Source organism: Chiloscyllium plagiosum, unplaced genomic scaffold, assembly GCF_037043375.1.
Source record: "Chiloscyllium plagiosum isolate Xiang-an unplaced genomic scaffold, Cpla_swu_hap1 HiC_scaffold_39, whole genome shotgun sequence".
Taxonomy (NCBI): Eukaryota; Metazoa; Chordata; class Chondrichthyes; order Orectolobiformes; family Hemiscylliidae; genus Chiloscyllium; species Chiloscyllium plagiosum.
The window spans coordinates 17866507-17879488 of NW_028270177.1; the positions used below are offsets into that span (position 1 = coordinate 17866507).

Below are 12982 nucleotides of genomic sequence, written 5' to 3' on the forward strand. Positions count from 1 at the left end.
AAAACCTACTGCCCTGTTCAAAGGCATATTACGATGGGCAACTAATCTGGCTTTACCAGCAATGTCCACATCCTATGAAAGAATAAAAACAAATGCACTAAGGCTCTTTAGCAGACCCTTTCAAACCCACGACTTCTACTTTCTGGAAGGTCAGAGGCAGCAGATAAGGTGACTATCGCGCCTTCAGGCTCCCCTCCAAGATACACATCATCCTCGCGTGAAACTATATAATTGTACCAGTATTAGATTAGATTAGATTAGATTAGATTACAGTGTGGAAACAGGCCCTTCGGCCCAACAAGTCCACACCGCCCCGCCGAAGCGAAACCCACCCATACCCCTACACTTACCCCTTACCTAACACTACAGGTAATTTAGTATGGCCAATTCACCTGACCCTGCACATCTTTGGATTGTGGGAGGAAACCGGAGCACCCGGAGGAAACCCACGCAGACACAGGGAGAACGTGCAAACTCCACACAGTCAGTCGCCTGAGGCGGGAATTGAACCCGGGTCTCTGGCGCTGTGAGGCAGCAGTGCTAACCACTGTACCACCGTGCCGCCCATTACTGCCAGGTCATCATCTTGGAACTCCTTATCTAACAGCATGGTACAAGTATCTTCACCATGCAAGTTGCAGTGATTACAGAAGTCACTTAACCATCTTGAGAGGCATTAAAGGTGGATAATAGAAGCAACATTGATGACACAAAATTTATCTCAAAAATGGGTTAAGAGTCAGCTGAAATTTACAGGGAGGGGAGGATAGAAGGTTAATTGGAGGGGACTGGAATAGTTGACCATTGGATTGATGTTTCAGCAGCAGATCAGCTAAGTTAAGGGTGAATGTGAGGTATGTCATACAAATACTTAAATGGTCTTTAATGCAAAAGAAAAATGTGTTTGGAACGGAAAGGCTGCTGACAGCCTGGTTCAGCGTGAGATAGTACCCAGAGTGTGGAGCAGGAGATGATGGTATGAGTCATCTCAATGTTTAGTTATAGGAAATAGTGGCTCATCCAAGATTGGTTGTCAGATAAATGGTCTTACAAATAGGGGTGGAGGAATTGATTTATGACACAAAAAAAACCATTTGGTCCAACAAGTATCTCCCAGTATATAATGGTCTACATGATCATTCTCCAAGTTCTTATCAACATAGCCTTTCAACTTTTATTTTCATATGCTATTTTGCCTCACTTATTCTGTGCAGTAATATATTCCATTTTCTTACCAATTTTTGGGTAAAAAGTTTTCTTTTATCAGTTTCCAGTTGAATTTGTTACTGACTGTTACATTCAAAGCTTCTAGCTTAGTACTTCTTGTAAGCCAAAATATTTCACTGTGTCTACCCTCGCATGCCCCTTAACATAAGAACCATAATTAGGTCAACCCTCGACCTTTTGTTTTCCACAGAAAAGTACTCCAGTATGTTCAGCTTTTCATAATACATAGATGTTCTCAACTCTAGTATCACCGTTGTCGCTCTTTCTGTACCTTCACCAAAATTTAAAAATGTAGACCAGGACTTTGCACATTAACCTCCCCATTGAAAGGCAAATTGTAGTCACATCATGCAGTGTCATGTTGTTACAATTGATCCTTGGGTTGAAACCTATGCTCACTAAAGAGGTTGACAAGTGAAACTTTCAAGTCTGGCAGTGGCAGGCAATAGCGAACTGACATAATGGAAAGTAAAATTGGACAGGATATATAACAGATGGCAATTCACCACTTTCTGTTTTATGCTTCTATTGAGATTCTGTCCTGCGTCTGAGATGATGTGTTGAAGTGATACTTATACTCATTCATGCTTGTTGCAATATTTAGTCCCCCTATCCGATTGAGGGGGAGATAGTGGATTAGTTGTACTGCCACTGGACTTGTAATAAACCCTTGCTAATTCTCTGGGAGCATGTTTTGAATCCCACATGGCAGCTGTTAGGATTTCAATTATATTTAAATTCCATCATTAGTAATGATAATCATGAAAGCTATCATAGATTGTCATAAACATGTATCTAGTTCATTAGTGTCCTTATAAGGAAATGAAATCTTCCATCCTTACCTGGTCTAGCCACCTGTCCAGATTCACAGCAATGTGGCTGTCTTTTATCTGCCTTCTGATATGACATTTCCAATGATGCCCATATCTTCTGAAAGGATTTTTTAAAATGCTGTGTCAATGTCATTTGTTAGTAAAGCCAAAACAAATCTGGTATCAATGCAAAATAATTGAATTGAAATCTGTGTGTAAATAATGTAGAACTTAAGACTGTTACTCTTCCTTAACTGGGGTAACTTGCTCCCCACAGACTGTAACACAAGCTAAATGCAGTTCACAAAATGAGGTAAGTACATGAGTTGCAGCCATTCAACTATAATAAAAAAATTTAAGTATTTCACTCAGCCATTTTAGAATGGTATACTGCTAATGATCATTGATCCCTCTTAAATTTTGTGTGCTTTTGTAAATTGCAAAAATCACTTCTGTTCTGCTTTTCACTTTGATTAAACGCCCAAGACTACCTAATGCCTAGCAATAAATGTTAATTGCATTAAATGTAAACTTTGTGATCACCCCTTCTGCTGCTGGTTATCTAATATGCACAATTATTTCAAAAATATTTCACATCCTCTGTGCAAGGCGTTGAATTGATGGATAGTACAACTTAACATGTTGATTTTAATTGCATTGTTTTTATATTTTATTCAATGTAACTCTTGAGGCTGACTATACGATTGTCTATAGCTGTATTAGCTTAGGGAGTAAATTTGGTTTCAAAATCTGCTGTGTTCTTGTCTCTGTAAACTGTACCAGTATTTTTGTCTATTACATACAAAACAGTGTCCTCAATGTTTTGTTTAGAATATGATGTGTGCTTGTACCCAATTTTCTTTGAATTGAAATTCAGATGTATTAAATGCAGGCCTATGTTCTAAATGCATGATTTTATATTGGCAATTTCCAACTCCTTATAATGCGAACATCATTTCTGAATAACTGGTATTCTATAATCTGACAAAGGATTAATTTTATACATTACTACTTAAGTGAATAAGCAGCCTTTTGGGTAAGGTTTACAGTTTACTGACCTCAAAGTAAAGAAATTAATTTTTTTCATCTGAAGAAATTTGTAAATGGTATCAACTAGATATCATGAACCATTGCCAGAAATCCCTGCAGCATTGTGCCTATTGCATTATTCTTCAAAATTGACATAACAAGAAACCTGAATGAGAAATGGTGTTTGTGTGTGTCTTAAGATGCTGTATTGAATTATTGGTGTGTGTATAACATTGTCACTTATATGCCAGTAATAATTATTGTGTGAAATTGAAATGTAAATTAATGATTTCAAGAGTGGATGTTTTGCTAAGAGCTGGCAACTTTATAATGGGCAAATTTAGTAAAAGGCCTTTACTGATCCAAGACTGCATTTCTTTTTGAAATGAATATGTGCTTAAAATAATTCTTTAATTGGGGAGTTACTCTTACTCCACAGTAGTGTTGGCTTTTTCTAGGCATGAGTGCCAAGGTGATTCTGAGCATCTGTCTTCAGCTATCAAAGGGATTCTTTACTGATGCCCTCGGGTGGATTGTCAATGACTTCAGTCTTACTAAAATAATCTTGGTTGTTTCTGCTGCTTCAAGGATCTTTAAAAATGTACTATGTACATCCGAAAACATAATATAAAAGAATAACAATACTGCATACAGTGTATTGTGGAATCTAGATATCTGAAATAAAAACAAAATGTTGGAAATATTCAGCATATCCAACAGCAACTGTGGAAAGAATTATTATTGACCTGAAAATGTAACTTTGTTTTTATCCCACAAATGTTGCCTGGTTTACAGATTATTTCCAGAAAACCGAATATGCAAGAAGCAGTGGGAAAAACAGTGAAGGCTAAGCAGACAAAGGGTTGGCTTACAGAAAGAAAAAAGTAATTTGCTAGCCACATGTTTTCACAAAAAGAGAAACTAGAAAGGCAAATTGTATAAAAGCTTAGAAAGTATAGAGAAAAGCATGAGAGAGAGAGAGAGAGAGAGAGAGACTGAAAGTCAGAAAATACTAGCCCGGGAGAAATTGGAAGAAATTTTAAGGGAGAGAGCTAACTAACACTAAATGTGACTTGGATGTTGTCATTAAGTTCAGTTATCATTCAAGGCAATTCTGTTTCCCATTTAAATTAATTTTCTTTATTCACTTGTAGCTTTTCCCTTAATCTCATGAAGCATTAATTAAGTTAGAAAACATTTGTGAGGTTAGTCAATTTAATTGTTCCTTCTGATTTCTGCTTTTCTAGGCATACGCATCAGGATGCGACATAGTGATTCTTGGAAGTGATTTTGAATGTGTTCAGATCATCCCTGGTGCTAAACATGGCAATATCCAAGTGGGCTGTGTGGAGTGCTCCCTTCAGCAAGGCAGAGTATGATAATTTTATTGGATTAGTCCTAGTAATGTATTCGATGGAGGGTTGTACCCTATTTTTGGGTTCCAATATGCTGCTTTGCCTTGTATACAGAACTGTTCTAGTCGAATTTTATCAGTCCATAATCCAGTTAATTTTTAAAAAAATTAATGTATATTTTAGGATTGTGCGTTATCTGAGAATTGTGTAATATTTTAGCACTATTTCTAAGAGTTCCAGTTGAACTCTAGGGGCACCTCCTTTAAGTCCAAAGAGTTTAACTATGGGTGTGCAGAAACAGGGATGCGGAACAGCCACATGCCTTAATCGGTACTGATGACATTTAACCAGATAAAGCCACAGTTTACCTGAGTAAGCAACTGTTAAACTTGGTTCTGTTTGAACAGTTAAATTTGAACCTACAAAGTATTTGTCTAGTGTTATCTGTGTGAATAGCGGGTATAAAGTATTCCTTATAAGAGGCATTGTGAGCTGTTCAGTTTACCATAAAATGTCATAATTCTGCTGACAACAGCATGGATCTTCTGTGTTGAGTGATGTTTTCATGAATTGGTATTGCCAAATGCATTTAACTTGATTGGATCACAAGCATCTGCATTTATATGTATGTGGTCTTGTACTTTGTTCAGGAAAAACCTTCCAGCAGCTGTTTCTTGTCTCCTGATCAGTTATACAAAGACACAATCATAGAAACCACAATATGCAGCTGACTTTTTTTTTCTAATGAAATAATTACTGTTTAGTGCAGTGAATCATTGAAAGTTTAATTTCAAATAGATATAAGGAATGTGCAACAAAATCGCAAGTTAAACCACAATGACGTTTCATAGCATGATGCGCACTGAAGTGAAATTGTAGTGCTGGAAATTAGGGTGACCTCTATTATGTACATATGACTCCAGGAACTTGAGATCATTGAATAAATAGCTTTCATTGTGTCATTTTTAGATTGCCGCTTCTTATGGGAACACTGTTTGCATCTTTGAGCCATTACCTGTAAGCCATTACAAAAGAAAACTTGTAAGTATCCCATCCTTTTAAAGAAAAAATATGCAGTGTAACCCTTTGTTAATGTTCATTTAAGGGTGATACACGAACTTTAAATCCAGAAAATGAGCTCTTCCAGATTTAGGCCAGGACTTTTCCATTTGAAGTTTGTGGTAAGTAAATTTCATGGTCTCATTTCTGTCGTAGCACAGGGTGCATTCTCTCACGCAATCAGGTGCTTCTTTCCTCATTGGTTGTTTAAGGAATATATTGAGGATATTATTTAGCAAATCATATTCTGAGTAAGCTGGAGGTGTTCACTATTGATGGGATCTTCTGGCCGCCAAGGTTCTGGTGCAATACATAAAGTCCATCTGGACATTGCAATCTAGAAACTACCCCTCACACTATGGAGGTCATCTCTAAACTCCAACCAGTTGGCTCAGAAAAAAAATAAGCTAGCTCCCTGCTTCTTGGAGACAAATTGTTGGAGATAACATTTGTCCTCTTTCTGGGTGACAGTAAAGGAGTCCACCCCACTAAACCCAGGCAGCCTGGTTAGGCACTAATGGCGGTCAGGAAAACTCCAGAAAGAAGAGGCAACCGTATGAATCCCTCAACAACATTGCTACCTTTGAAGAGGAAGCCCGTGCATCCTCAAAGGATCCACAGGCAACACATTAATCTGCATCCTCCACCAGTATAGAGGCTTTTACTTCAGTGAGTACAGGAACATCAGCCAACTGTACCAGAGTCATTACAAGCTGAAACAAAAGATGGAGGAAAACTTCCATCTTCTCACTACTATGCTGGCTGTCGTACACAATTGTTCATTTGCCTCCATGGAAGAGGGAGCTGCTACCTTGGGGACCCAGGTCCAGCAGAATGCTTAGTGCCAAGAATGTTCTTGAACCTACACTCCATTGCTCTAGCTTTGGTTGCTCAGCATCATCAGCAAAGCAAATGGGGACAAGACACTTCGACTTGATTCCAGCTGCTCCTTACTCTCAGACAGACAGTGTTAGCAGCAACCAGGAACCTGTAGGGAGGAGGAACAACACACTAGAACCCCTAAAGCAGCTTCCTCGAATGCTCCGGGCATGCCAAGTCCCTCCATTTCGTCTGCATCCAGAATGCGCGTACCCCCTAATGTTGTATGTATAAGCTATGTTACAAATTCCTATGGGAGCAATGCACTTACCAAAATCTCACCTTCATGAGTTCTGTGGTCTGTTCCACTATAATCCTGGTGGAAGCATGAGAACAGTTGTCTGTCTGTGCTGTTCGTGTAGGTGTCAAGGACTAGCTTTAGAGGAGCTACTCTGTTTCCCAGGAGCCATCTATGTAAAGGCTAATGATCTCAGAAAGAGGTAGGCACATGTGAGAATACTAGTCTGTATGAGTCATGATGACTCTAGGATATGTAGCACACACCTCCTAAAATGGCTTTGGGTTGCAAATTAATTTAATATAGAGGGAAGACCACCATGTGATAATTCCGCTCCACCCCAAAGCCCCCCTTCCACCTCACAGCCCATAGCCTTGTAGACTTGCTTCTCATCTTGGAAAGGGAAATTCTGCCATTTGTTTTAAGGTTTAATCTAGATCAGTTTTAATACGCTGGAAAACAATGTTTTTCAAAATCATTGGAAGGCCCTTTTATCCTTTTGCATTTTGTTAATATCCAAAGACAAGAGTAGACTTTGCGGCTTTAAAGAACAAATCTAGAAGGGAAAGTCATGGTAAGAAGTAAGCCAAGACCTCACAAACCTCTTCCTCATACTAACGATTTAAAGAGGAACCTTTAAGGGACTCGGTGCATACTGTTCATACAAAATTCTTCACTTAAATCAAAATCTGTAGTTGTGCTGAACCTGCTTTAGTTTTAAAGAGGGAATGAAATGAAACACACAAAAATTTCAGTGAAATATTCCACCTTTTCTCCAAATCAAGTAACTATCAGCCAACAAGCTGATGTAGTATCAGAGAAGGGAAAAGTCAGTAAGGTTTCCAGTACCAGGGCACTGATTAATATTCAAATGTGCACTGTGTTCTGGATCTTTTGAGTTAATTATATATAATTATGTGACAAATACACCGAAGTGGAGAGGCTGGGTCACCATAATATAATGGGTGTGCAGAATTCTGAGGCAGAAGTTGAATAAAAATGATGAATTTGAACAAATTGTCCTGGTCATAAGAGGTTTTAGACCTGTAGTGAGTGTGTTAATGGTGGACTTGTTCCAACTGCGCATTAACTCAGCATCGCAGTTCACCAACTGACTTCCTTAACTAGAAAATTTGAGAATTACGCTGAGACAAGTCAATCATTATTTCAAAACCAACAAAACGGAAATCAGTAAGAGTGCCTTCAGCTCTTATTTCCACATTATAGTCTTCCTCAAAAATGAGAGATGATCTAAGCTGTTATCTCCAATTTGTAGTTGTGCCAGGTTCTTGTACAGTGCTACTTTCAGTTGAAGCTAGTATGATTGTGTTGTCTTTTAGTATAACATAGCAGTCACTATCAGTGGTATTTTCTTGATGAAGCAAGTATAGGGTTAGGATTACAGCAGTGTATCTATACTGCTGTAACTTATTAGTTGCTGATCAGTTGCAGATCAAATCTATTTTACCTGACTAAGCAGATGTCCTGAAATTAATCTTTGATAAGGTTTTTTGGAAACTGCTCGAACTGAAATGCATTCAACATATTGTATGAAAATGAATGTAACTTGACCCAGTATTAACCATTATGAAGTACAGGCACATAGTGATCCCAGCATCTCGCTTCAAATATCAAAGTGCCAGAAGAGAGTCACTTTTGGTGCACTATTAATGTCTGACTACCAGAGTTTCCTCTTTCTGACTGACAAAGGTTAAGATAACCTTCTCATTGAATTGAGAGTTCAATACTGTACCCTTTTAAAATCAATTCGGGTACTGATTGATTGGGAATAATGTTGTTATTATCAAAGAGCAAGACATCTAGTCTTAGCAGTAAAATAGAGTAATTATCATACTGTGGAGTCATTGCGTTGCTTAACACTTGAAGGGCATTGGTAAAGTTAACAAAGTGAGATCTAGACCTCAACTAGGCGCTTTTTCAACTTGCTACAAATAAGTATGTAGTTATCAAGACTATATTAGTGCTTCTGTCAAGGATTGTTAACTGTTAATTAAAAAATAACTATGTTGCTTAGTGCAACAAAGTAGTATATCCAAATAGATTTAACTCTTTAAAGTTGAGTTCCAGTCAATATTGATTTACTTGAAATTTGTTTGTAATATGTTTTGCTGTCAATGCATTTAGAATTTCAACAAGCATGACCTGTGAAATTCTAATTTCCTTAATTTTTCAAAAGGTTCAGATGATAACCATTTAATAAAGTGAAATTCAAGTTGAATTTATTTTGTTCAAGCTGTTGGTTGTTAAGCTTTTTTTTATTTTTTTGCAGAAATAAAGTTGTTTTCATTTTTGTTTTAACTAAACTCAAAAACTACAGGTCCTAAGTTATCAATGGCAAAAGACGGGGCAGTTCTTTCTTCAGTCTATGGCATACAACTTGGCTTGGGATCCACAAGGTAACTGAATTTGTATGGTGATCTGATGTCCTCAAAGCACTACTTAGTAGTATTTTTAAATATCTTTGTTGTAGTTTCAAAATGATAGTCTTATCTATGTAGAAATTCTTACTGAAATATGCTGTTCCTCTAGATTTACGTTTATTTGAAAAAAAAGTATGAATCAAACTTTTGTGGCTTAAAAATTATTTTTAAAAACTTTTTTGATTTAGAGTTAAAGGGTGCAAAACTTTGTAAGGATACTCTCTTAGTGCTTTAAGGGAAATATTAGAGAGGTCATTAAGCACACACAACAGAGACAAACTGCATTGGAGGTGAAAATTGATATTTTTGTGATAGATTGTACATTTAGATTTGAAGTTCTGCAGTTTAGCAATTGTAATTTTAACAATTTCCTTTTCAAATTTCTTAAAATTTCTGCAGTTCTAGAATACTATTTGTTTAATAGAAGTTGTACATTCCAGTTACTTATATAAATGGAGTTTAGCAAGAAAGCTCTCAGTTGGTAGACATTTTTAAAAAAAAAAGGAAAGCCCATTGATTCAACTGAAAGGAAGCAAGTTGAATATACAAGTTCTGGAAACCAAGAGTACTTGTTGACTGTTTTTACTACTGAAAGATAGTTTCCAGTGGTGTTCTCAAGGGCTCAATAAACACTAATGGTTTAGATGTATAGGGGACATGATCAAAAAAATTGCAGATGATGCTCAAGAATTGGCCACGTGGTTAATGTGAAGAGGATAGCTCTACACTGTAGCAAGATATCAATGGACTAGTCAGGTGGGCAGAAGAGTGGTAAATGGAATTCAGCATAGCAGTGTTCTGTGATGGCATTTGGGAATGTCAAACAAAGCAAATGAATGTGGAATCAGTGGAGAATGCTGAAAGGGGTAGAGGAAGTGAGGGACCTTGGATAGAATGTCTTTAGATCTCTAAAGATATAATGCAGGTCTAAAAGGTAGTTAAAAAGGCAGATGGAATCCTTTGACTGGCTGAGATGTGGACTGAAACCAGGGAAATTTTGCTGAATCTGTACAAATTATTAATTAGGCTACAACCTGAATACAGTCTGGTCACCTCATTACAGAAATCATATATATCATATAGAATCCCTACAGTGTAGAAATGGACCATTCGGTCTAACAAGCCCACACCAACTCTTCAAAGAGCATCTGACTTACCTCCATCCCTGTAACCCTGCGTTTTCCATGGCTAATACACTTAATCCCACACCTTTGAAGGGCAATTGAGCATGGCCAGTCCACTTAACCTGGACATCTTTGAACTATGGAAGGAAACCAGAGCATCTGGAGGCAACCCACGCAGACACTGGGAGAATGTGCAAACTCCACACAGACAGTCGCCCGAGGCTGAAATTGAACCCAGGTCCCTGGCACTATGAGGCAGCATTGCTAACCACTGAATCACCGTGCTACCCCAAGGTAATTGCACTAGAGGAGGTGCAGATGAGTTTTATGAGTATGTTGACTAGTGTGAAACTACAGCTATGAAGAAAGACTATATAGGCTAAAGTTCTCCTTGGAAGAGCTAAGGGAAGTTTTGATGTGAGTTGTACAAAATTGTGAGGGACCTACTTAGTTTAGCAGTGGTTAGGGACCTTAGATTTAAAGTGATGGGTGGAAGGATGAAAGGAGAGATGAAGAAATATGTTTTAATGTGGAGAGTGGTGGATGTCTAGAACTCACTGGAAATAGTTGTAGTGGCAAAAGCACCCATTTAAAAGTTGTCTGAATATGCACATCGAGTGTCGTAGACTGAAGGGCTATGCACTCAAATACTGGACAATGGGATGAGGCTGGGTGGCTCATTTTCAACTGGTCCAAACATAATGGGAAAAGTGGCTTTTTTTAATGCAGTAAACTTTTTTTTTATGATTCTATATCTAGAAAGCATTCCATATAAGCCACCAGAGCGAAATCACAGGAACCCCCAAAGATTATGCAAGAGCACAGTTGAGTTTTAGTAAGTTTCAACTGTGTAATATATTAACACAGAGCACAGGTAGGGTTTTGTTTTTATAATTTATTCAGAGATGTGGGCTTTACTGGCAAGACAGCATTTGTTGTCCAATTCTAATTGTCCTTGAGAATGCTTTGGAGGTGCTGGTGTTGGACTAGGAAGTACAAAGTTAAAAATCTCACAACACCAGATTTGTAGTCCAACAGGTTTATTTGTAAGCACTAGCTTTCAGAGCCCTGCACCTTCATCAGGTGGTTAATAAGTGCTCCGAAAGCTAGTGCTTCCACATAAATCTGTTGGACTATAACCTGGTAATGTGTGATTTTTAATTTTGTCCTTGAGCATGTGATGATAAGCTACCTTCTTGAGCTGCTGCATTCCATTTGGTATAGTTAGGGAGGGAGTTTCAGGATGTTGACCCAGTAACAATGAAGGAGCAGTGATGTGGTTTGTGTCTTGAAGAAAACTTGCAGTTCTCATGTATCTCCTGCTTGTGTCCTTTAGATGGTGGTGATTACAGGTTTGGAAGGTGCTGTTTAAGGAGTTGAATCATATTACACTCCTGATTTGATGTTGGACAGGCTGTGGAAGTCTGGAAGAGAGTTATTTGCTGTAGGATTTCAAGCCTTTGACCTGCCCTTCTAGTCATAATGTTTATATGGGTAGTTCAGTTCAATTTCTTGTCAATTATAACCCCCTGTCTCTTGTTAGTGTGGGATTCAGTGATGGTAATGCCATTGAATATTAACATCACTCTTGTTTGAAATGGACACTGTCAAGCATTGTGTGCCATGAATGTTACTTGCCACTTAATAGCTCAAATCTTGATATTGACTGGGTCTTGCTGCGATTAGACTTGGACTACTTCAATAATGGAATAGTAGTGAATAATGCTGAGCATTCTGCAATCATCAACGAATATCCCCACTTCTGACCTTATTATTGATGGAATGTCATTGATAAAGCAGCTGAAGATGTTTGGGATCAGGACACTACTCTGACCAGTTCTTCAATGATGCTCTGGAGCTAAGATGACTTATCTCCAATAACAACAAACATCTTCCTTTGTACCAGACATGCCTCCAACAAGTGGAATGTTTTTCCCCAACACAAATACTGCTAGGGCTCCTTGACGCTGTGCTTAATCAGATGTAGTGTTAATGTTGAGGGCAGTCACTCTCCCTTCCCTTCTGGGATTCATCTCTTTTATCCATGTTTGAACTAAGATTGCAATGAGTGATCTGATTCATTGGTTGTGGAATTACTTGCCTCTTGATTACTTACGTTTAATGCTGTTTAGCACACATGTAATCTTGCGTTGTGGCTTCACCAGGTTGAAACTTCATTATTAGGAATGCCTATTGCCAGTTCTGGCAAGCCTTTCACACTGTTCTTTAAAACTAGTGTTGATAGCCTGACTTGATAATAATAGTAAGTGGAGCATGCCACGCCATGAGGTTTTATCTTGTGTTTGACTGCAGTTCTGCTGCTACTGACCACCCACCATACCTCATGGATTCCTAGTCTTGAGAAACTGGAGTTGAGTTACTATGTTTGAAATCTATTTTCCAATTTGCTGGCCTGCACACACTGTGTAGCAGCTATGCACTTTAGGACTGGACCAGCTTAGTCAGTTGTAGTGCTTCCTTGCCACCATCAGTGTTTTGTCCAAGTGGTGCTCAATTTGGAGGAGTACTCACCCCTTAGCAGTAGGGAGGGGGCAGCACTAAGTGGTAATAGCAGAAAATTTTCTTGCCAGGTTTGAACTAATGTCATGATACTCCATGGATGAGTCAACCCATTGCTAACATTCGGGGACATGAGTTTGAATCCCACTTTGGCAGACAATGAACTTTAAATTCAATAAAATCTTGAATTAAAATCTAGCCTAATGGTGAACATGTAAACGCTGTTAATTAGCATTAAAACCTATTTACATCACAAATGCCTTTTATGGAAGGAAAGCTACCTCCTTTCCTGGTTTTG

At 38.2% G+C, this 12982-nt stretch overlaps 1 protein-coding gene across 5 annotated transcripts in view; it reads left to right on the forward strand.

Annotated features, from left to right (window-relative positions):
• The window catches only part of dmxl2 (Dmx-like 2), a 143211-nt gene that overhangs the window by 24022 nt on the left and 106207 nt on the right, over positions 1–12982 (forward strand). For all 5 annotated transcript variants that reach the window (XM_087981189.1, XM_087981187.1, XM_087981188.1 and 2 more), the window contains exons 2-4: positions 4316–4441; positions 5393–5464; positions 8938–9016. In XM_087981189.1, coding sequence (XP_087837315.1) covers positions 4316–4441; positions 5393–5464; positions 8938–9016 — 277 coding nt within the window. The remainder of the gene's footprint in view (positions 1–4315; positions 4442–5392; positions 5465–8937; positions 9017–12982) is intronic.